At 39.3% G+C, this 23,172-nt stretch overlaps 4 protein-coding genes and 1 long non-coding RNA gene across 8 annotated transcripts; 2 read left to right on the top strand and 3 right to left on the bottom strand.

Moving 5' to 3' along the window:
- Positions 1-3: 3 nt before the first annotated feature.
- On the bottom strand, positions 4-1,709 carry Ift46 (intraflagellar transport 46). Its single transcript, XM_071781982.1, has 3 exons — positions 1,255-1,709; positions 904-1,095; positions 4-718 (listed from the first exon to the last, which is right to left on the bottom strand). Exons 1-3 carry the CDS (start codon positions 1,476-1,478, stop codon positions 136-138), a joined length of 999 nt encoding a protein of 332 aa, XP_071638083.1. The 5' UTR covers positions 1,479-1,709; the 3' UTR covers positions 4-135.
- A 4,168-nt stretch (positions 1,710-5,877) lies between these two features.
- Positions 5,878-10,367, top strand: LOC139815201 (sodium-dependent nutrient amino acid transporter 1). Its single transcript, XM_071781932.1, has 9 exons — positions 5,878-6,957; positions 7,043-7,165; positions 7,242-7,494; positions 7,900-8,122; positions 8,289-8,663; positions 8,781-9,147; positions 9,533-9,809; positions 9,938-10,032; positions 10,126-10,367. Exons 1-9 carry the CDS (start codon positions 6,925-6,927, stop codon positions 10,261-10,263), a joined length of 1,884 nt encoding a protein of 627 aa, XP_071638033.1. The 5' UTR covers positions 5,878-6,924; the 3' UTR covers positions 10,264-10,367.
- Positions 10,368-11,203: 836 nt separating this feature from the next.
- On the bottom strand, positions 11,204-14,016 carry LOC139815222 (uncharacterized). Of its 3 annotated transcripts, XR_011732690.1 has the most exons (5): positions 13,879-14,016; positions 13,480-13,808; positions 13,102-13,339; positions 12,356-12,472; positions 11,204-11,333 (listed from the first exon to the last, which is right to left on the bottom strand). It is a non-coding gene; the product is annotated as an uncharacterized lncRNA (long non-coding RNA). The 3 variants fall into 3 exon arrangements; XR_011732689.1 differs by having other exon boundaries at positions 13,102-13,808; XR_011732691.1 differs by having other exon boundaries at positions 11,215-11,333; positions 12,290-12,472; positions 13,102-13,808.
- On the top strand, positions 11,238-17,636 carry LOC139815202 (sodium-dependent nutrient amino acid transporter 1). 2 transcript variants are annotated; one of them, XM_071781934.1, is made up of 9 exons: positions 11,278-11,878; positions 13,712-13,798; positions 13,886-14,165; positions 14,872-15,088; positions 15,568-15,939; positions 16,060-16,426; positions 16,697-16,796; positions 16,863-17,039; positions 17,272-17,636. In XM_071781934.1, the coding sequence occupies exons 1-9, from the start codon at positions 11,858-11,860 to the stop codon at positions 17,409-17,411; spliced, it is 1,761 nt and encodes a 586-aa protein (XP_071638035.1). In that variant the 5' UTR covers positions 11,278-11,857; the 3' UTR covers positions 17,412-17,636. The 2 variants fall into 2 exon arrangements, with proteins under 2 accessions (XP_071638034.1, XP_071638035.1); XM_071781933.1 differs by having other exon boundaries at positions 11,238-11,878; positions 15,568-16,426.
- Positions 17,366-23,163, bottom strand: LOC139815200 (sodium-dependent nutrient amino acid transporter 1). Its single transcript, XM_071781930.1, has 9 exons — positions 22,506-23,163; positions 21,262-21,637; positions 20,552-20,819; positions 19,827-20,201; positions 19,334-19,523; positions 19,012-19,188; positions 18,831-18,930; positions 18,419-18,690; positions 17,366-18,310 (listed from the first exon to the last, which is right to left on the bottom strand). Exons 1-9 carry the CDS (start codon positions 22,515-22,517, stop codon positions 18,143-18,145), a joined length of 1,938 nt encoding a protein of 645 aa, XP_071638031.1. The 5' UTR covers positions 22,518-23,163; the 3' UTR covers positions 17,366-18,142.
- Between the last annotated feature and the right edge of the window lie 9 nt (positions 23,164-23,172).

Consider the following 23,172-nt stretch of genomic DNA (forward strand, 5'->3'; position numbering starts at 1 on the left):
TGCAACTGTTTACAATCATTTATATAGATACCAATATGAATTCATATCGAGTTATAAACATAAATATATTAAACGTGACTCTTAGAGCACTCAAGCTGTCTCTTAACTACTTATATACAGTCTGATTTACTAATGCTAACTAAAGTTCCGGCTCTCGACATTTCTGATTTCCAGATACAGCGTGAACAGCGTGTGGAGGGCCTCCAGTCGGGCGTTCTCTCGCGTAGGAATGTCCAGAAGGTTGCAGACCACGTCGACCAGTTGCGGCAGGTCGCAGTCAAGCTCCGATAAATCCAGCTGCACGTCGTTGAGCTTGTCCTCCACCTGGGGCGGCCACTGCTGCATCAATCCATCTATATCCGGCATCGCGCGGTTTAGCTGCACGCCTGGCAAATGTTTACTTCTGTGCAGCTGATTCATATCGTCGATCCATTTATCGATCGACTTGCTGTTCTTCTCGGCGTCTTCTATCCTCTTGACGACCGCCTGTCTCGCAGCGGCGCCGGCGCTCCTGGAATGATTGCGCAGCTGCAGGTGCAGCACCGCCGGATCCGACTGATCGGTGCAGGGCTCATCCAGCACGGTCAAACCGACCTTATCTTCGACCCCGTCAGGCCTCGGCACCTTTATGAAGGCGTCTATGTCGCCGACCGCTGGTATATAATCAGGAACGAACGGCATCAGCTTGTAGTTGAGCTCGATTCTCTGTGGCGCGTACCTGGATAGATTGACGATCGAGATCAGTCGTTTTTGGTTGCGAAAACGATAAATCAAATGTTTGAAAATTCGATAATTTTTTATTATATCTAATTAATTTTATTAATACTTTTCTATTTAATTATTGTTGCTCCGACTTGGCAAATAAATCTGTAAGTTTTAACAAAAGGAACGCCAAATGCTTGCCTTATTATGTTTTGGAACAGTTCCTTGACCTCCGTCGAGGCCTCCAGGTTCTCGAATTCCTTAGGATCGTACAGGTCAATCGGCTTCGCGACGCTGCTACCCTGTATATCGTCGTCGTCGCTCTCCTCGCTGTCCGAAGGATCGCTGCCGATCCCCATTGATTTCTCAAAGCCGACATCGTTGTTCGAGTATCTGCCGGATTAAAACACATTATTCGATCTGTGTACATCTCGCATCTATAAATACAACAATCGCGCGCCGAAGAAATGTGTTACAGGAAAATTCTACGAAGCCGACGTCACTGGATGCGCATTATTGTCAATTAGCGTATCGGTAATGAGCCGTGATTACCTCCTGAATTCGTGCTTGTTGCCACGCGGCGAGTTGGACGCCAACGTGTTCGTGCTGTCGCTCGTCACGCTCCTCCTGGTCCTCCTGGAACTCGCGGGCCTGCGGCTCACCGGGCTCTTGATCTCCTCGGCGTTACGTACCACGATCGCCTCGTCGAATTTACCGAACGTCGGGATGTCGCGCGTTCTCTCGTCCTCCTCGTCGCTGCTATCCTTGATATCCATGGTCGGCGCCGAGGAGGATCCATCGGCGCGTCCTTCGACGATTGCTCTTAGAGTCTGTATGACGACGAGCGTGAATAAACCAGGGAGCGAATTGTCCGATGTCTCTTTTGTCGCGATCTAGATTTATAGCTAGTAGATTTATACCGTGAAATGTGACGGGAAGGAAAAAGGAATACTCCCCGGTTCGATCCGTCACCCTCACGTTGGGCAATGACAGCGGTTTGTTTCCTTAACGTTGCCATAGTTTCATCGATTGGGATCAGCTGTTCAAAGAATAAGCATATGACGAATTATTTGACAATAAGGATTAATATGTCAAAATATGTATCAAACAATAATGTAATTTAATTCCGCTATAGTTATTAGTAACATATAATTTAGTTTGTATATCATTAATATTAAATTAATAATACAAACGTAAAAATTCGAAAAGCGTATCCTAATTTTTAAGTCGTCTGTAACGTGTCTTAAATATAGTTATACATTTATGCAATGACTTTCCTACAAAATAACTCTCTAACGGGTAATTCCTTTCCGGACGACATGTTTTTCTTATCAATAGGAATCCCCAGTCTCGTGGCAGAGTTTAAAATGAATCAGATTGTACCTCGCAACCACATATTAATCGGATTCAACCGCGACAATTTATTGCTTATATATCTTGCAATAATGTACTCATATTATTCGTAAATATATTTACAAAAGTTGCAGCATGAAATCTGACTGTGTATTTTTCATCTTTTCATTTCTATTCACATTTTACAGCAATATTACACGAGCGATTTATATATTTTTGACCTTTGTATATATATTTTTTATAATGCCAATTATATTAAAAAATTATAAGATTTGATGGAACTTTTCTATACCGCGTGTTCTTTATCGTAAATGCGAGTTCTTAAATGGCTTCGATCGTTTTATCGAACTTAATCTTTATATACGTAATCCACTTGATCTAAACGCGAAAGACACTGCCAGAAGAGATAGAGACGTCTTTCGTTTTTATGGCAGGTAATACAGACAAGTGCAATAAATCGCTGGTGCAGCTCGTACGTCTCGTTATCTATATACCGATAACGTACTTATATGCCAAATGGGGTGATCGCCGTTAAAAATGCCGAACCAATCGGTAAGAAGTCACAAGCTGTCATAAAACGTTTATTAATGCACGTTATAAGTCGATTATAAACATGTGTAATCCCATTTATAGGGATTATATCCGGTAATATCGCCGGCGCAACGCGTATAAACATTGATAAAAATATGTAACCAGTATAAAAACCAGTCTCGGGAGAATTGCCTGGTAAAAAACCGATACAAATAACAACAAGGAAAACGGTTATATAATCGTCGAAAATAGTTATAATTATCAAAAATTGTCGAGAAATGCTCGAGGAAGCCATCGCAATCATTTTCAGACGAAGAAGATGCTTTCATCTTGAATTAAGCGACGAATTGTCTCCAGTTGTTACGAATAAATCCCTTCGACGTCGATTACTTCATCTAAATCGGATATTTTCCATAGACGTGACCGCTTCTGGTGCGCCTTATCAACCATTCCCGGGGTGTCATTTGAGAAACCAGACGACCCACCTGCGTCTTCTGAGAATGCTTAATGCAGCTAGAACGCGCTTTGTAACTTGAGATTCTAGATTCTAAAGCAAAGAGAGAGGAAAAAAATTAACTTCTCGTGAAATAGGATCCTATCGAATCAAGTCTATCAAACACTTGCGTTATCTCACACATCGCGTATCTCGCGATATCGCGCGACATAATGTTGAAAATATAATTTGTGTTACTGCAGAAAATTTAGGAACTTTAAAAAATGTCAAGAGCAAAGAGCACAATTTGTCTCGTCTCGACTAAAAAACGAATTGTGTAGGGATAATCGCAGTCGTCTCTTTTCAAGAACAGTGTTACAGAGGACTTGACGTTAATTGATCTGTTTCTTCCGTGAGAGATCTTTACGTGGTGACACCCTGGTATTTGAGATAGCCGGACGCGAGATATTCTGCATCTTGGAAACGACATCGTGCGATGGACCAATCGAGTCGCCGCAAGCGTTGAAGCAGCTCGTTAATCCCACGGTTTTCGAGTACCAGAAGGACGACGGATCCTCTTCAAGAGCCATAGAAATCCTATTAGTCGCCGAAGCACCGAAAAGAGAGCTCGGTTAAATCTCTAACTTTTGATTAATCATTATTAAGTAAAATAATTTCAATTAAATTAAATTCATTCTTCTCTTCTCAAGTGATTATCGGGCGATTAAAACTTACATCTCGATGTTGCTCGTATCGTAGCTCGACACTCCGCTCTTGGGAGAATTCGCGGATAGTATCATGAACGCGAAGAGAACCCCGCAAATGGCCAGGAACACGAAAAGATCGGCGACGGGATGCTGTGACGCGACGGCTCGTATTTTCGAGCTCGCATTACCTAAATCCTCCTCCGCAGGGGCGAACCACGTATAATCGCGGAAGACAAAGTCCTGCGACACATAGAATTACGAGTGTAAATCGAGCACACATTGCATACGAGAGATAAAAATTTGCATAAGTCGTCGAAACGACCTAGTCGTTGTCGGTCAAGGTAACAAGCATACAATAACGTCGACATAATAATGCAATAGGAATATTATTGTCAGTTTTTTTTTTATTGTAAGCGGGTTAGGTGTAAAGAACGTACTCTCAAAAATATCAAAATTTGGATAATCAGCCGGATAATCAACTGGACCAGGTAATACATGCCGCTCAAATTGTCCATAATCTACTGTCATTCACTGATCGTCCTCGAACGGCTCGAACCGATTTAAGTATTGCTCTCCGAAAATATATACGATTTTCCGTCGTGTCATTCTCGTCAGGAAAAAAAAATCGCTCGATCTATTAATTAAAAGTCTGACAAAGGCATCGCGACATCGAATCGATAGTCATTTTCATACGTATGTGGATAATGAATCGTGTCCTTATAATATCTAGTTTCATCTTCACTAGATACACTACACGCGTATTATATGGAATATTGAAGCGAAATCTTTAAATAATTATGGCAAAGACAGTCGTATGCGTTTATGTTTCTGATTGTTCCAATTGGAATTAATTCTATCCTTTTATCTATTTATATCTTGTAAATGAAATACTGTTATTATTACATTTACATAAAGGTGCAGCTTGAATAATGTACGATGGTACAAAAAAAACGCATTCTATACAATTTAATACAGATGTGCAATCGATAATCACTACAGAGATGGACTATTTTCATCATTTTTCCCGATAAATTAATACATAAATATCAATATAATTATTTACTATGACTTATCATAAGTGCTGTTTAGCAAAAAGTCAATAGAGAGATACGAAGCATGACTTCGACAAATTCCTTCGAGCTTCGTCTCGTTAATCAACGTGTCAATTTACTTATCCAATTTATTCGTGGCGGATAATATGTGTCTAATGAGAAACGCACCTTATGGATGAGCTCATTGTGAGTTTCGTAAATTTTTATAAACCACTACGCGCGTCACAGCTGTTCTGTTTACGTGAAAAAGATTGCAACGACATTTTCCTGGACGATTTTCAACATGAAGGCGGTACGATACATGATGAAGAAAACACTGAATATTCAAGAGAATGACCGTTGGCTATTTTAAGCGATCTCGTTCTGTACGGTGACATTAATCAACCGATGCTTGATTTCCCGGTGATGGACACGTGTCTCGTTTTATTCTTTTCCTTTTATCAGAAAAAGATTCGTAAATGTAATCATACGATTGTATATATAGTCTTTATGTCTTTACGATCTTGACCTAGTCTCGTTTCTGTTTAGATAAAGCAATCCATATTCCCCCCTTTCCCTCTTAAAGTATTTACACGAATACACACTGTGTAAATGTTTATCCATTCTACAATACGATTGACCAAGATAATTCAATTGCGTAATTAATTTTTACAATGGCAATCAAAAGCCCATCTCGGTATTTTCGGGAAACTAATTAAGAAATAAAGCAAATCAAACAATGACAATAAACTAGTTCTGAAATTATACTGGCTTGAATTTCTATTTCCACGCATTCTCTTAGATGACTAATTATTAGTTTGAGATTATCTTTACTTGTTAGTTTTAATAAACGTACTGATGGAGATAATTCATTATATTCTGAGAAAAATGTATAAATTTTATTACTTTCAACAATGCCTTAAAATATCTATGTCAAGTATTAAGTATACATTTATGTCAAGTGTTTCTTTTGAAGACAATTAGATAAGAAATTCAACAAAAATTGGAATACGCGTAAAATTTTCCATACTCGAAAAATCTTCAGATTAGCTTCAAAATTCAATTCGAGTTTCGCATTTTTTAATTTGTCACTTCTTATCTAATTATCTTAGAAAGTAAGATCACTTTAGAAACGCAATTCAAAATTAAATGGAGTAAAAATTAAATAATATAATCGTAAAACACATACATATGTATGCATATATTATACTATAATTATGAGCATATAATTATATATCTTTAAAGATATCAGGACTTTCATTCACGAGTTCCAGAAGAACACTTTCGGTGAATTGTAGTTCGATTAACAGGAATCACTTTCGAGCACGGAAAGATCCTGTTGATATCTACGTATTACCGAGTATGCTACGAGAGATTCTAGAAGATATATCTAAGAACTTAAAAAATGCTGGTTTACCGCACTTGTCAGGAGGAGGAGATGAAAGACGCGGCACGTGATACACGTGAAATAGCGTGTGTGCGGCACGGAGAACTGGTATCTAATCGAAGGACAGCTTTATCCGACTTTATGCGGATTTCTTGACCAATCGATGTCTAACGAGCGGCACAGATCTCGGAGCTGCGTCCTCGAGCAGTGCGGATGCAAGGAGCGCACCGGTATCTTTGTTTTCCGTCGGATTCGCAGACGTAACAGTGTCTTCGGCACATGAAATTATCCCGAGCGCTTCCGGATGAGTCGTTATCTTTGTCGCGGGGCAAGGAAAATTTCAGTCATTAATTGCATCTTCGCAGACTCCGTTGCGTTTCCTTTAGAAATTGGCAATATTCTGAAAGAGAAATCTGTGTGCCAGATAAGAATTCGCAAATAATCGCCACGCGTGAAGTGTTAACACTTATTGCACCAATAGAACACCTAATTTGCTACAAAATCTCACGGAAATACTGCAAACTGTGAACGTAAGTGCAAAAAAAAGATCTTGATCTCGTTCGGAATATCACGGGAGTGCTACTTTGATTCAGTATCTTATCGCAAAGTATCCGTGAGTGAAGATAGGATAAAGATTGCTTCCTTGCAAGAGTGACTGCCACGGGATCCTGACTTCGATATTCATCGGTGAAAACGTTCGGGGCAGTTTTTCGCGCAATTAACGTTCCGTTGTCGGAGATAAAAATTTTGAAGATCGATCTTTAGTTTCTGTGCAACATAATGGCTAAAATGGAAAAAACAGAAGGCGTTTATGTAAGACCTAAAATTACATATAAAACGAAGTCTGGGCAACGCAATTTTCTATTAAATTCATTCGCGAATCGCCTTTTTTTTTCAGAAACAAGGTGGATATATTAACCAGGCCTTTCAGCTGGACAGTTTCGATTCTCACGAAAATGTTCCACCCGATTACGCGACAGCGACGCATCTCGATAAACGACAGGAACATCTTGAAAGTTCAGTGCGTATTATATAATTCGTCGCGTCTTAATGGAAATAACGCCGTCAATTACAGAAAATTAATTTTTGATCGTCAGGCGGTCACTAAGGGGACGGAATGGGGAGGTAGACTAGAATTTCTAATGGCCTGTATAGCCACTTCCGTTGGACTGGGGAACGTGTGGAGGTTTCCGTTCACCGCGTACGAGAACGGCGGTGGCGCCTTCCTGATACCCTACATCATAGTCCTAATCCTGGTTGGGAAACCGTTTTACCTCCTGGAGGGCCTCTTGGGACAGTTTACCAGCAGATCCTGCGCGAAAACGTGGTACATGACGTCAGCCATGAAGGGTGAGATAATTTGAAAAAGATAGAGAGAAACAATCTACTTTTTTTACAACAGAATTAATTTAACTCTTGAACGCGAATAATTTATTTTACGAAGATAAAAATTAGGACAATAATTTCGATGAATTTAAACTGTGAATACTTGGAAAATACTTTTCTAAATTATTTGAAAAATTACTTAAGATTTGCTCGATGGTACTAAACGCATCATAAAAATGTTAAACAAAAAATCTCTCAAAAACTTGTCAAGTATTTAGTATTACTTATCAAGTAACTCAAGTAATTCAAGTGTTAATTTTATAATAAACTTTCTTATGAATGTAAAGTGGAGCTTATTTTCCTAATATTGCTTCCCTTGATCCCGCGCAATCGAGATTATCTGTGTCACTCTTCGAGATCCTCTTTCAGGATTGGGATACTCACAGGCCTTCGTCGCGTTCTGCGTCGTTTCGTACTACTGCGCTTTAATGGCATTGACCCTATACTACTTGGTGTCGAGTTTCCAATCTGAATTACCATGGTCGATCTGTCGTCCGGAATGGCAGGACTATTGTATCGACGGCTCGACGAACGGAAGCATCTCCGAGGACCGTAACGTCACCGTTCAAAGTTCCGCGGAACTATATTTCAGGTTCGAGACTGAAACAGCATTAATAGTTTTTTTTTTAGAGCTTTAGTAATATTTGAGTCGTTATTAATATTAAATGTATTTAATACATTTAATACATATCAAATGTTTTCTATTGAACAGCTTTTTTAGGAATAACTAATATAATTTTTTTTTACATGATTTTTAGGAAGATAGTATTACAGGAATACGAGTCCATCGAGTACGGTATCGGTGCGCCGTCCTGGAAGTTGTCGATAGGCCTGTTCCTCAGTTGGGCCTGTGTCTTTGGGGTGCTCTTCCGCGGCGTGAAGAGCACGGGCAAAGCCGCTTACTTCCTCGCTATATTTCCTTACGTCATGATGACGGCTCTGCTGATCAGAGCCGTTACTCTTGACGGTGCCGTCGACGGCATCCTCTTCTTTGTAACACCGAATTGGAACGCCCTATGGAAGCCCACCGTCTGGTACGCCGCTATCACACAATGCTTCTTCTCGTTATCAGTCTGCGCCGGACCGATTATCAACTATTCGTCCTATAATAATTTCGAACATAGGGTAGATAGGTAACGTATGAAGAAAGACTTGCTGCTGTTGCAAGTTTCTCATAATTCTAGTTTTTAAAAGATTTATTCCAAGATAAAAAATAAATGTTTCCTATTTTATTCTGCTTATCTCTTCAGGGATGTGATGATAGTGACCACGCTGGACACATTCACCAGCCTGATGGCCGGTTGCACGATCTTTGGTATTCTAGGCAATTTGGCTTACGAGATGAAAACGAAAGACATCTCGAAGGTGGTCCGCGGCGGCACCGGTTTGGCCTTCATCTCTTATCCGGATGCGCTGTCGCGCTTCACTTTCGTACCGCAGCTGTTCTCCGTTCTGTTCTTCGTAATGATGTTCGTTCTTGGTATTGGAAGCGCGGTCGCGTTGTGCGGCGCGGTACTTAACGTCGTCCGCGATCATCTGCCCAATATGAAGCAGTGGTTGTTGGTGCTCTGCGTCACCAGCTGCGGTTTCATCGTCAGTCTCGTCTATATTACCCCGGTGCGTTAAACAGGTCACCCAAGCTTGCTCTAAAATGCAAACAGTTGACAGAAACATTAGTCATAAGTGTTACGCGTCTAACCGATACCTGATAACTAATCGTGTTTGAGCGATATAGAAATGCACGCAAAGTTCTACGCGAAACATTACTACTGAATTCATTCAGAATATTAAATGTTAGGTAAATGAAGATTAGAGTTTAGAGATGAAAAAGAAGAGTATAAGACAAAATTATTATTCTAGTAAGTCGTCGTTCATTACTTTTTGTAATGTAAATAAAATTTTTACATTTTTTCAAATAATAAAAAATTTGTAAAATCTTGAAAGACAGAAATACTTTCGATAGAACGTCGATTTCGTGTACAATAATAAATGTCGATTATAGGGTGGTCAATGGTTCACAACGTTGATCGATTATTACGGCGGTACTTTTGTGGCGATAATCGTCGGCGTTCTTGAGATGATAACCATCTTCTGGGTGTATGGCCTTTCGAATTTTCTCAATGATATGGAATTCATGCTGGGCAGGAGACTAGGTTTCTACTGGCGATCTTGTTGGCTCGTAATCACGCCTTTGCTCATGATCGTCATACTGATTTACACGTGCGCCACTTATGAGCCAGTCACGTACGACGGTGCACCGTTTCCCGATTATGCCTACGGTCAGTGAAATTTTTTCGATTTTATAATCCGACTTTTTAAATATTGCATTTCTATTACATAGTACGCAAATTACAAGTCACTTAAAGATTACCATTGTAAAGCGATATTTTTTCTTTTCCACTTTTAGCAATAGGATGGTTCGTGCTGATTCTAGGAGTATCTCCCATTGTGTGGTGGGCCGGCCAGAGAATAATTACGAATAGAATGTCGACTTTTACCGAAGTAGGTATCTCAAGATGTATAGTAGTTAATCAAATTCTTATAATTAAAATCGAAGCCACAGATTAATCGTTGAAATTCCGAATCGCATTACAGTCCATCAAAGCGGCGTTTCGGCCTGAGGAAGGTAAATGGGGACCTAAGAACCCGAAGATACACAGAGAATGGGAAGCGTTTGTGACGGAGAAGAAGTTCAGTGCTCAAGGCGGTCTGATGAAGATATTTTTCAAATAGATTTTATTTATTGCTTCCCTGTCCATCTAACTCAATTATGCACTCCTGTTCAATCTCTATTAGCTAGTTAATGTAGTTGAAAAAATAAAAATAATTTTACTATATTCCATAACAATGTATCTTTAGTCAGCGGGTTTTTAAATATATTTTCAAAGTTTCTCAGTACCGAATTAGACAACAAGTACCTGGGAAATTTACCTGAAATGTCGAAGTATACAATGAATCGTGCCTTTTGATTTATGTCTTCGATTTGCGAGTGCGTCTTACGAAACAGTGTTATTTAATTACACGCAGATAATTACAAATCACCGATCGCATTATATAATAACAGGATGATCAAATTTATGTGGCCCAACGTAATCTTTCGGTTCAATTCTCTCGTCTTTAGAATTGTGACGATTTATTATTACGTGAATCAGGAACCAGTCAGACGAAACGTGTCATTATAGAAATCCACTCGACTGTGCTCTCGCCTATCCGTACCATTGCTCGCGCGCACTCGGTAATTGAAATTTACTCGCGGTCCCGATAAGCTTTCCTCGTTCGCTCGTACTTGATGAAGGAAGTTACATTGACATTATGCAACTGACGCGTGCAACAGAATGCGTTACTTGAAGCTACGGACGATCGAATTGAATTTGATTAACGCCAAAGACTCGGCGGACTTGTTTCAAATAAAGAGTTATTTCATAAATTAAACAAGTTATCCGCAACTTATCCGTTTACGCAATTATACTCGTATAATTTAGCGCGAAGCGAAATATCCTCCGACGACATTGGCATTAATCACTTTAATTTCGCTTCGAAACAGTGAATCAACGGTATAATAATGAAAACAATTATAGAAATTAATCGTCGCATACATTCAATTCGTCTCGTTATAAAATGTCATTCGAATTACTCATTGGCAGGTGCGAATCTTTAAACAGCGTGCAGCATAGCATAATCAAAACGTCTGCAAGAAAGTCATCTTCCTCTCGCTCATAACGCAGAAGCATTTCCCGATGTATCGTTACATTTGTTTTGTTATACCTTCTCGATGTAAATTTCGCACACGATACGCCTTTTACCTGAAAGAGAAAAGAAAAGAACAAGATTTAGTATAAAGATTTTCTGTCTGAGATCTGAGATAAGTCTCGATTGTTGATCTTTCTCTTCCGCGAATGAAGAGAAATCCTACCAAGAAATATATGTTCTTGTTGGTGAATTTAAATGCAAGTGGAAATCCAAAAAGGAAAAAAGATTCCTTGCTACGCAATCACCTGCTATTGCATATGCATATACGTCTGAAGATTTATGTAGAACAAATGGGATGATATAAAATGTGACAAAATAGGAGGGAATGAGGAAGAGGAGGAGGGGAAAGAAAAAGAAGTTTGATCGAGCGAGATTACCGCGACTACTCGTGCGCGCGCTTTAATCTGACGGAAACAATTACGTGTACAGATCTGTATGCACCGATACACCAAACGTCGCGCGAATTCTTTAAGCAGTCCGTTAAAGACTGCCGGCTGGCTAAGACGCGCGCAGAATTCCAGAAAAAAAAGAGCTAAGCGGTGGACAGTAGCACGCCTCGTGCCGGAACAAAGTCAGCATGGGTCACATGAAGATTCGCGTATGTTATAATATAAAGGAATAATTTCGTGCTTTAAAATTGTCGATCGTAATTAATTTAACATTCGTGAAAAGATGTGAGTAGAAAAAAAATTTGTCACAAAAAAGGAAGAATCTTTCCAGCAATGCCTCTATCCTTATTGTAGACTGACCACAAAAAATGGCAGGTGAAATGTTAATTAGGAAGCTTTTAATATATAATTTTAGTAAATGTCTTTCCACATCTTTAATTTTGATTTTATACTATCATGTACATCTCTCTCTCTCTCTCCAAGCTGTAATATTTTAACTTGCAAATTTGAAACTTACAACGAGCGAAATAATATATCTCGAAGATGCAATCTAAAGTCCTTTGCGAATTGTTATCGCATTATACGAATAATCTCTGTATAAAATGACGGCGCGATCTTACTTGCGAATAAATAAACGAAGTGTTTGCGAAGATATTGCATTCGTCGTTTACGCTGCTTCGTTTTACCTTCATTTCTTCAAACAGCCGTTAATCATTATCGCTCAACTGCCATTGTGTATCGTAGATGTTTATCCAAAGAATGTCGAAATCAACTTTTAGGCTGCCACTTTAAGTGATGTCCGTCTATGTAACAGTAGAAATTACAAAAATGTGGTGGAATTAATTTTACATTACAATTAAAAGATGATGTTACATTAATGATGTTAAAAACTTCATATTTTTATTTTATTAGAAATTACTTAAATTATTAGATATGTAACACTAGAAATAACAAAAGTATAATAAAATTAATCTTATATTAGAATTAATTAAAAGATAATGTTATCTTTTCATTTTTATTTAATTAGAAAATATTAGGCAATACCATTTCCTTGTTGTTTTCCTGGTGGAAAAATGTCTCAGAATGTTTCATATTATTAATCAAATTTCTATACAAATTTTCAGACTTTCTCAGAATGCTCAGAATTTTTCAGATTTCTTTTATATGAATTGGAACGTTTTTCAGAAAAACTCAAACAAAATATAATGATTTCTTTTAATTTTTCCCGCCAACACCTCTTTGTAAAAATCTGTGCAATTTATTAGAAATTTTCATACAGATATTGAAATTTTCCGAAAATCCTCATCTAATTATTTCTGAAAGTGTGAAAAGTTTTATATAATTTTTCAGAATTTTCTATAAGTCTTAATTCTTACAAAATTTCTGAGAAAATGAGGAATTTTTTCACCAGGATTGTTATTATCGTAAGTACCTTGTTGTTATCGTAAATTGATCAATTTGTTGTAAAGAAAACTGTGCTATCGTTGTAAGCATTTTTAAACATTTTTACGATAAGATAAAGCAAGGATAATGTCCGTTAGGCATGAGCAATTCGTTCAACGGCAATAAAAACACAATATTCCCATAAATGATGCATTGTATCCAGATAATCACTGAAGATTTGGAATCTTTCCGATATTAATCCTCAATTAAATTGTCACTGACAAAGACTGCAAAACACAATCGGTTAATCGATCTATGCTATTATTTTTCCATTGTTACGTAAGGTGGATGTAACGCAATGACGTTAAGTTCAAGTTATGTATCTTTCGTTCAAAATCGGCCAACTGTAAACACAAACGTATTATACCTAGTAAAATAAATGTAATTAGGAAGTGCGCTTGTTGGAACAGTTTGTGACATGTTAAATTGAGGCATTCCTGGGACTATTGTGTCACGTTGTAAGCAGTCTTTCATTTTTGGAGGACAGATTAGAGAATGTGTATATAATTCATACACTCTTTACGACCATACGCGGCAGTCCATCTCCTATTCTGCTATAGAAAAAAAAATCATCAGATAACAAATAATTGATTTCGCAGAATAATGTCACCGACACTGGCGGAACTCCTGGTATATTCAAGCTGTCTGTCCCGTCATCACCTGGCGGAAATGAGCTCGAAAGCAAAGTAAGTTCACCTGGAAGCGGTACGCAAATTTAATTAGAATCCCTTTTGCGAGCTTCCTGCCGAAACTCTCCGCAACTTACTTCGCAGATCCCGACGTCGGTCAAGGTAGAGGAGGAAAAGCCGGCGAGGGCGCAATGGGGAAACGGAGTGGAGTTCCTCATGTCCTGCGTGGCATTCTCGGTCGGCCTCGGGAACGTCTGGCGATTCCCGTACACGGCGTACGAGAACGGCGGCGGCGCCTTCCTGATCCCCTACATAGTGGTACTCTTCGTGATCGGCAAACCCTTCTATTACATGGAGATGATCCTCGGGCAGTTCACCAGTAGATCCTGCGTGCAGATCTGGTCGGTGTTGCCCGCGTTCCAAGGTACACACTTTGCAGGATACTTTTTATAAGCCTCAGTCGATCCTATGGAAAAGATGCCGAAAATCGTCACTTAAAACGCAGAAATACTCAGACAGCGCTAGACAAATTCAGAATATATTAGTATGCATATTACGTATATTAATTATATTAATTGCATAATGACATAATTACATTACTTCATTTTAACTTTAAAGTTCGCAAATTCGCTACCGCGGCGATTCAATGGGGTTAAAATTAAATTAATGTAAATATAACTGAAGTAAGTCCTGATAACTTTTGACGATTCTTCGAGCGTGGAAAGATGCCTTTTCTCTTTCGCTTGACCTCCCGTCTAATTGTCTTGGTGATAATGGTGATGGATTGTCGTAATTACGGCTATTCCAAAGCATTAAATAAATGAAATTATAGACAATTATATTATATGCCTATACAACAGTATATATGTATACATAATAATAAGACAATGAATAACGTATGAGTATACATAATATAAAATGAAGATTTATATAATGTATATGGAATAATGCAAAAGGTATGTTTAATGATAATAAAATACAAATAATATATGGAATACGTATATTACGTGATGTATGAATAGTAATTTGTATATAGAAATATACAATTAATTTATATAAGTAGTTTAAATTATCATAGATAATTGCAATCAATGAGTTTAATTATAATCAATTAATTCATGGACCATTAGGTATCGGCTACGGCGTAGCGGTATCAGTGTTCTCCGTCATCACTTATTATTGCTCTCTTATGGCCCTGACGCTTTACTACATGGTGGCCAGCTGCCAGTCGGTGCTCCCGTGGTCCTATTGTTGGGAGGAATGGGGCAGCGCGTGTTTCAACAGCTCGTCGACCGGCGAACAAAGCACGAGGAACGGAAGCAGAAGTTCCGCCGATTTCTATTTCAGGTGCATTAATCTTCTTCTTGCTTTTTACGATGTCATTAGAAGGTCCCTGGGATATCCCTCCATCTAAATATAACGCTATTATCGCATCCGTTTACGCACGTGCTACGTCGCACGATATCAGTCGTAAATCATTAGAAGCCTTTTGCAGCTATTTTGTATTTACTATTACTATGTTTTCGTACTTGTTGTTCCGCGACGAGATTCAGGATAAAAATCCGCCCGTATCTCTTGGAGCTAGGCAATAATAATAATAATAATAATAATAATGCACTAGGTTTTGCACGTGTGTAATATATAGGTAATTATACCTACTGGCATTGTCTCTCATCTATCTCTCGTTCCTTATTTTAGAATATTCTGTTATTAAGTTTCTAACATTATCTTAAGTCTATTTATCTAACAGAAAACACTTGAAGAATTAGGATTTTAATTTCCCAAGTGAACTAAACTAACTAAACATTCTTGTCTGGTATATTCAGAAAATACGTCCTTAATGAAACGGGGATCGAGGATGGGCTCGGGCTACCCTCGTGGAAGCTGGTCCTCACGTTGCTAGTCAGCTGGATATTCGTCTACGTGGTAATCTGCAAGGGTGTGAAGAGCACCGGTAAAGCGGCCTACTTCTTGGCTCTTTTTCCATACGTCATCATGATCAGCCTTCTGGTGAGGGCGGTAACGCTGGACGGAGCGGTGGACGGCATCGTCTTTCTCTTCAAGCCCACGTGGCACAAGATCCTGGAGCCTTCGGTTTGGTACGCCGCCGTCACGCAATCGTTCTTCTCCCTCGGCGTGTGCTTTGGCGCGGTCACCATGTATTCCTCCTACAATAGCTTTGAACACAACGTATCAAGGTGCGCATATATATACTTCCCGGATCATTTTAATATTGGAATTATAGTCGAGCTAGGAGATCCTGCGAAATTCAAGCGCGTAAAAGTGTTCGTTAGAGAATCAACAGAAGACTCTTGCAGGGACTGCATGATTGTGACGAGTCTGGATCTCTGCACCAGCTTGATGGCGGGCGCGACCATCTTCGGAATCCTGGGCAATCTCGCCCACGAGATCGGCAGCGACGATATCGGCAGCGTCGTACGCGCCGGGACAGGCCTGGCCTTCGTATCCTACCCGGAAGCCTTGGCGAAATTTACGGTGGTACCGCAGCTCTTCGCCGTGCTCTTCTTCCTGATGCTCTTCGTGCTGGGTATAGGCACTACCGTTGCCTTCTGCAACGTGATCATCAGCATCATAAAGGATCAATTCCCACAGCTTCATCAATGGAAGGTTGCCGCTGGCGTTGTGATTCTCGGCTTCTCGATCGGCATTGTTTATTGCACGCCCGTAAGTTTTATAAAATAACTTCATACTATTGACTAAAAATTTTTTGTCAGTAGAAGAGTCTTCGTCAACTCGTTTATTATCAATGATAATGAAATCAAACGTAATAAAAACTAATAAATGAGCAACATTATGTAATAATCTTTTTTTCTTTGAAAAAAGAAAGAATTTTCAAGATCAATATTTCTGCTATTAAGAAAGATAATAAGTTACTTTAAACTAGTATTATTATACTATTTTATGTGATAATAATAATGTTTATCTTATTGATAGGGTGGCCAGTACATTCTCAACTTGGTAGATTACTTCGGCGGGACCTTCATTATCGTGTTTTTAGCTTCTTTCGAAATGATCGCCATTTCTTGGGTGTACGGTAATAATCTAAAATATATATTTTATTCTCGTATGAAATTAGGAGAATAATTCGCCGATTTTTCAGGCGTCGACAATTTTATGGATGACGTCGAGTTCATGATAGGACGACGGCCGTTCTTTTACTGGAGATTCTGTTGGTGTTATTTAACGCCCTTGTTTCTGTTCACTATCTTAATTTATTTCCTGATCGATATGACACCGCTCACGTTTAATGACGAATACTATCCAACATCCGCATACGGTATTAATGTTATTTGTAAACTTTTATAATCATAAAAATTATTATTACATTCCAAAATTATAATATCATATAATTAGATTTTATGTTAATTAGAGATAAAGGCAAATCGAAGTGAATTAAATGAAATATCATTTACAATTATTAAAGCCATAGTATAAAAATTAAAATTTTAATTATAATTCAGAGATAATTTCACAAGATAATATCACGAAATATCTTTTCAATTTTGCAGCTGCGGGTTGGATGCTTTTGGCTTTAGGAATTCTCCCGTTTCCTTTAGGCATAATCATTGTTGGATTTCGGAATAAGGACAAGCCGTGGTCGAATGTAATACACATTTGCATTTTATTTAAATATAGTTTCAACATATAATCTATGTGTCGTCTGAAATTATGTAACTATTTCTTATCGCTTTTTTTTTAGATGTTCGAGCCGAGCGCCGATTGGGGTCCGAAAGATCTGAAGAAATACAACGAATGGAGGGATTTTAAGCACTCGAAAAGGATATCGCGAGCGTGCGCGAAGAAATCAAAACTTATAGCAGCGCTGTTTGGCAAAGATTGACAATGACAATTATTAAAATAGTATGAAAATCAATTAATATGTTTGTTCGTTATTCGGCGATATTGTTTATGTGACGATGATCGCATAGCGATCGAGTAAAAGGGTTCTTAACATTGGCAGCTCTTTGTCACATGTCATATTACACATAGTGCAACATTAGACATAAGAATGAATGAGACGGAACCTAGCAAGAGCTAAGCTTTAAGGACAACTATAAATCCCTTAACTGTGGTATTACGTAAGTGCACAGCTATATGCGAATTGATAATTTCTCCATATCATTAATTTGATTTTCTTTAAATATAATTATAGCCATATCTGGCTATTTTTCTCAAGTCACATATTATTTGGTTACGTTAAATAATAAAGGAACAAAATGGCTTTCTGAAATTTCGCATGCAGTTAAGGGATTAAAGAACAAATAATTTTTTTTATATTCAACTTATCTCGTTGTTTTGCCACGGATCCCGCCGCGGCAGAAATGACTGTGAAGGTTCAAGCAACTTTAAAGTATCTTGAGCCGTACAACGTTGTACGCTCTATATTGGTTCCATGTTTAAGAGAACGTAAAGTATTTGCTTCCAGATCGGTTGGATCCTCTTCTCCCGCTCTCTCGCTCTCTCATCCTTGAAGATCTTCCAATCTTTGCGTTGCTGTACCTCTCGTGGACCCCATCCGTTCGCCGGTGCGAAAGCTCTCCTTATCATCTTAAATAACGCAATCGTGAATTCTTTAAGTTTACATAAAATTCTTTGCCTAAAACTTGCTTGTAACGCGTATTATAATGTAACTTGACTTTCTTTTCGCGTCATTACCTGTGCGAACGGCAATTTCCGATTCTTCAACATTGCGATCAACATCCATAGCGGTATCTGAAGAACACCGATGCAGAGTATCGTCACTCCGATGACGTGCGCGTATCCCGGCAATGATATTCCACCGTAGGTCAAAGGCGACAAGGTGGCCACGGTGTAAATGAAGATCGTTATTAGTATCAACGGCGTTACTATAAACCAGCATATCCTCCAGTAGACGCTCGGCTTTCGGTCCAGCATAAATTCAAAGTCCTCTAAAAAGTTCTCAAGACCTGCCGGAAGATATAAATTTTTTCAATGAATTGCGACACATTATTTGCGTGCGTAATCAATGATCATTAGAATTTAATAATGATAATGAAAAGCATGAAGAGAACTAAAGAAAATGTAATACAATTAAAATAATTTTTACCGTAAAACCATATCACTCCAGTCATCTCGAACGACGCTAAGATGAAAACGACAAATGACGTGCCGTAATAGTCTACTAAAGTTAAAATAAATTGTCCGCCCTGCAAAATTTTCGTATTACTATGACTATATTGAGATTATTAATTCCTTTTTATGGGACAGCATAATAATTTTATGCTAACCGGTGTTACGTAGACCGTGCCGATTGAGAAACCCAGCAAACAGGTCGGAACTACGATCTGCCAAGTTTTCAGCCGGGGGAACTGCTCGTTTATTACCGTGATGATGCCTGTAGTCATTCCCACCGCGCTACCGACACCAAGGACGAACATCATAACGAAAAAGAGGACAGCAAATAACTGCAAAGAAACATTAGACATTTTTCTCAACAGTATTAAATAATATTTTAATGACAAGGTAAACGTACAGTAAGATGAGAAACGTAGATGGCTTTCAACTAATGACGGTATTAGATAATATCTATACGTGATAAAATAGCAGTACCTGCGGTAGAAAGTTAAGTTTTGCTATCGCGTCGGGATAAGACACGAATGCCAAGCCAGCTCCGCCTTTGACCACTTTGGATATATCTTCCACACCTAACTCGTATGCCAAATTGCCGAGAATCCCGAATATCGTGCAGCCGGCCAACATGCTCGTAGCCGTGTCCAACGATGTAATTATCATGACGTCTCTAAGTTCGTATACGATTACTATAAGTCACGAATGCCATAAGCGAAACAGAAACCAAACAATTTATAAAATTATGATTAAATATTTAAAAAAATTTGGGAAAAAAAAACTAAAATCATTATCTTGTACAAATATTATTAATGTTGAGTATATATGTATAAGTTGTAAAAACTTGCTTTTTTTATATACCTCTTTACCTTTTCTCTTTCTTTTTATTGTGTTGAAGTTTTGAGAAACTTTTAAAATATTTAATCATACACATATAAACGTATGCACAATTTTATAAGTAACATACATTTCTTACCTGTAAATATTGTGCTTAAAGCCATTATGCGAGGAGTACGTGATAATGCTGCCGAAGCAGACAGAAAGTGAGAAGAAGCATTGGGTCACGGCGGCATACCAGACGGTCGGCTCCAGGAGTTTCGACCATTTCGGAGTGATAAAGTACAAGATCCCGTCCATTGAGCCGTCCAGAGTAACCGCGCGGACCAGTAGCGAGATCAGTACGACGTATGGAAAAATGGCCAGGAAATAAGAGAATCTTCCGGAGCTCTTTACACCTTGGAAGAGTACCGCGCAGACCGCCGCCCAGCTGCCAAGAAGGCATAGCGTTAGCTTCCAGTCCGGCCACCCGATCCCGTCGTCGATGTTCTCCTTCTCGTGCAACACCACTCGTCTGCAAATCGTTTGATCTTAAGCGATAAGTACTTCTTTAGATTTATTCCAATGTATAATTGCTGTTATACCGAATGTCTCACGATTCGCGATCCTGATTTTAACGAAAGATTTTCCGATCAATTTACTCTGCTCTTCCTTAGCCAAGATATCAAATGGGATCATCGTTCATTGCAAATTTCTAATTTCTAATATTAGGTCCGATTGAGGTCATTTCCGACATGAGACTCGTTTATTTGAGAAATATTACTGTCGTGAAAATTACGAGCACGAGTTGTAGAATGCATTTTGTGCAGGTACCATCATCTTCTTGGCTCAAAAATCTTGGGAATGCGATAAGATTATACTTACGAAAAGTACAGTTCGGCCGAGCTTTGAAGTTTATTGCTGCCGTTTAAGAAATTATCAAGAACGTTAATGTTTCCCTTTGCTGTACTATTTGCACTGTGATTTCTTTTGGTGCTCGAATCAACACACGTGTCACCCCATTCCTGCAGACAAGTAGCCCAAGGCAATTCGGCGGAGAAGGATGCGATCAGATAATAAAGTGTCAATGCCATCAGCGAGCTGTAGTAGGTCGCCAGCGCGATGGTTGAGCAAAATTGCGCCCATCCGACTCCTGTCAATGGAAGAAGGATCTTTAAACGAGGAGATGTGCGTAAATTTATCGTTGTCGACCTCTAACGCAATACAACAACACGCGACAAGACGTAGGAAGTTACTCAATCGAGAAAAACCGGTTAAAGTTAATCAATATTTATAAGAATTTATCGAAATTATATCTTCACATTAGTGATTTTTATAAGAATTCATTTATAACTTGCAGGAACTTGTATTTTACATAAAATTCGAAGACCCAGAATTATTTTTATTTTAATTTGCATGATGGTAAGCATCCGGTTCACACATGTGTACGTATACAATACACACATATATAAAATCTACGGTCTTTAATTGAAATGCCAAACATTTCTTCTGACGACAAAATAATAATCGCCAATGTGTTCTCCGCCAGTAATTCGCCTGCCTCTCGCGAGAAAGTTACCGGATCGAGAAATTACCGACGAAACCCGGCGACATGCTCCAGACTTTGACGGATGACCTGCCGGAGAACTGTCCGATGATCATCTCCAAAAAGTAGAACGGCTTTCCCACCAGGAAGAGCAGGATCACGTACGGGATGAGAAAGGCGCCGCCGCCGTTCTCGTAAGCTGTAAACGGGAACCGCCAGATATTGCCAAAACCGACCGACACGGCGATACACGACATGAGGAATTCCACGCTGTTGTTCCATGTCGCGCGTTCTTTTCCCGGTTCAATGCCCTGCTCCAAGACGCTCGTCGAGTTTTCAGGGTAATATCTCGTCCCGCCATTCCCGATGTGGGGCTCGTCTATTTGAAAGACGACGTTATCGAAACCCAGTTCCTTCTCGTCCCTCTGCAATTATGCGTAAACCCCTGTTTGATTCGGCAATCCAATTTAGTTGTTTTAATCATTTTATACGAACGCATTCGATGTGGACGTATAACGAAAATGAGAGTTTGATATCTATAGTTTTTACGCATATGCGATAAAAATATAGGTCAGTGCTAACGAGTATGAGTTTGAAAGGAAACGTTTATCGGCGAAACATGTTTTTCTCGCTTAGATCAAACTAGCGCAGGATTAAAGTATCTCTACGCGATAATAATAGCATTCTGCGAGATATCCGGCAAAAGGATTTCAAAGAAACCTTTTCAAATAAAGATATCGAACGCGATGCCTTTATCACCCGCAAATATATACCCCTGGATAAAAATCCTTCGAAGATTACTTGGCAAACATCAAAGTTATTGCGAAATTATATGAGCTGCGCTTGTTCTTAAGCGATTATTTTATCTCGTTTCTTGATTGTCGTTCAATTACACAGATGTTATCATATATATTCCTTTTTATTCCAATTCCAGCCAATTCCTGACGTTGCGAGACTACGATACTTATATTTAGGGTAACTTTCACTTATCGTTCGCGAGCTGTGAGATACATGACGATAGAAAAGAAACGAAAGGTGCCCGACGCGGCGAGCAGATTCAGGATGGAAGAAGTTAGAGACACCGATTCCACGCGCGCTCTTACATTCACCTCGCGGCGGATAACTATTATTCTCACGCTGTCATTACAGTTTGATTATATCGCTATCACATTAACATTTATATTATACACTTTTACCAAAGTAAACTCGCAAACTCGACGCTTCCCTATTTTTTAATTGACCCCTCGATGTAAAGTCGCCATTTGGCGTTTCGAACAAATCGTTCGCACTTACTGTCTCATACATAGCGGACGACGGCCACGTTGAGAGACACGAATGAGAATTGGGAACGGTCTCCGCTCAAGGCAGGAAACTAGGACGCGATTGCTACCGGGTTCCGAAGGGATACCTCGAACGTTAACGCTACCGATGTAAACTGGTCGTCGGATCGGGCGTCGAGGTGTGCTCTTTCTCCCGCACGACTGTCTCGGAAACTCATTTGATAAAACGATAACCATTACTATATATCCCCGCGGCGGTAGGTGACAGAATACTGCGCCTCGCGAGCGGAATACGCCGAGCCGATCGTCTAGGTGTACGGTCAGGTGGTAGCTAGGTAGGAGCGACACTGAATCATGTGTCATCACGCGAAGGGATAATTACACGAACTCTGAATCGTGAACGGTTCTTGGAGCGGTCAGAAGTAAGATAAGCGGACTAATGGGCTTGCGCTCCAGTAAGATGAGGAAACAGGATAAACGAGACGAAGGAGGCAAGAGAATTCCCTCCACGGACGATAAAAATGGGATAAGGCTTGCCCGGTAGGGAAGAGAAAGTGGCAAGGAAGGGAGACGGAAATTTCCACCCCACAAATGACTAGAAACGTGGCAGGCAGGTACAATCCGGTGCAATCAGATAGGAAGGGATAAAACTTCTGGAAGAAAAATGAAGCGACGGAAGG

The sequence above is a fragment of the Temnothorax longispinosus genome, chromosome 6, assembly GCF_030848805.1.
Source record: "Temnothorax longispinosus isolate EJ_2023e chromosome 6, Tlon_JGU_v1, whole genome shotgun sequence".
Lineage (NCBI taxonomy): Eukaryota > Metazoa > Arthropoda > Insecta > Hymenoptera > Formicidae > Temnothorax > Temnothorax longispinosus.

Excerpts from the sequence above, each read along its gene's own strand:
- LOC139815200 (XM_071781930.1), bottom strand. Across the intron at positions 20,202-20,551 it reads TCGGCCGAACTGTACTTTTC|ACGAGTGGTGTTGCACGAGA; the intron begins GTAAGTATAATC and ends AACGATTTGCAG. Across the intron at positions 18,311-18,418 it reads GGAAATTGCCGTTCGCACAG|ATGATAAGGAGAGCTTTCGC; the intron begins GTAATGACGCGA and ends GCGTTATTTAAG.
- LOC139815201 (XM_071781932.1), top strand. The coding sequence starts at position 6,925 with ATGGCTAAAATGGAAAAAACAGAAGGCGTTTAT. Across the intron at positions 6,958-7,042 it reads AAAAAACAGAAGGCGTTTAT|AAACAAGGTGGATATATTAA; the intron begins GTAAGACCTAAA and ends TTTTTTTTTCAG. Across the intron at positions 7,495-7,899 it reads CATGACGTCAGCCATGAAGG|GATTGGGATACTCACAGGCC; the intron begins GTGAGATAATTT and ends ATCCTCTTTCAG.
- Ift46 (XM_071781982.1), bottom strand. The coding sequence starts at position 1,478 with ATGGATATCAAGGATAGCAGCGACGAGGAGGACGAGAGAACGCGCGAC. Across the intron at positions 1,096-1,254 it reads AACAAGCACGAATTCAGGAG|ATACTCGAACAACGATGTCG; the intron begins GTAATCACGGCT and ends TTAATCCGGCAG. Across the intron at positions 719-903 it reads CTGTTCCAAAACATAATAAG|GTACGCGCCACAGAGAATCG; the intron begins GCAAGCATTTGG and ends CAATCTATCCAG.
- LOC139815202 (XM_071781933.1), top strand. The coding sequence starts at position 11,858 with ATGGGTCACATGAAGATTCGC. Across the intron at positions 11,879-13,711 it reads TGGGTCACATGAAGATTCGC|AATAATGTCACCGACACTGG; the intron begins GTATGTTATAAT and ends TTGATTTCGCAG. Across the intron at positions 17,040-17,271 it reads CTATCCAACATCCGCATACG|CTGCGGGTTGGATGCTTTTG; the intron begins GTATTAATGTTA and ends TCAATTTTGCAG.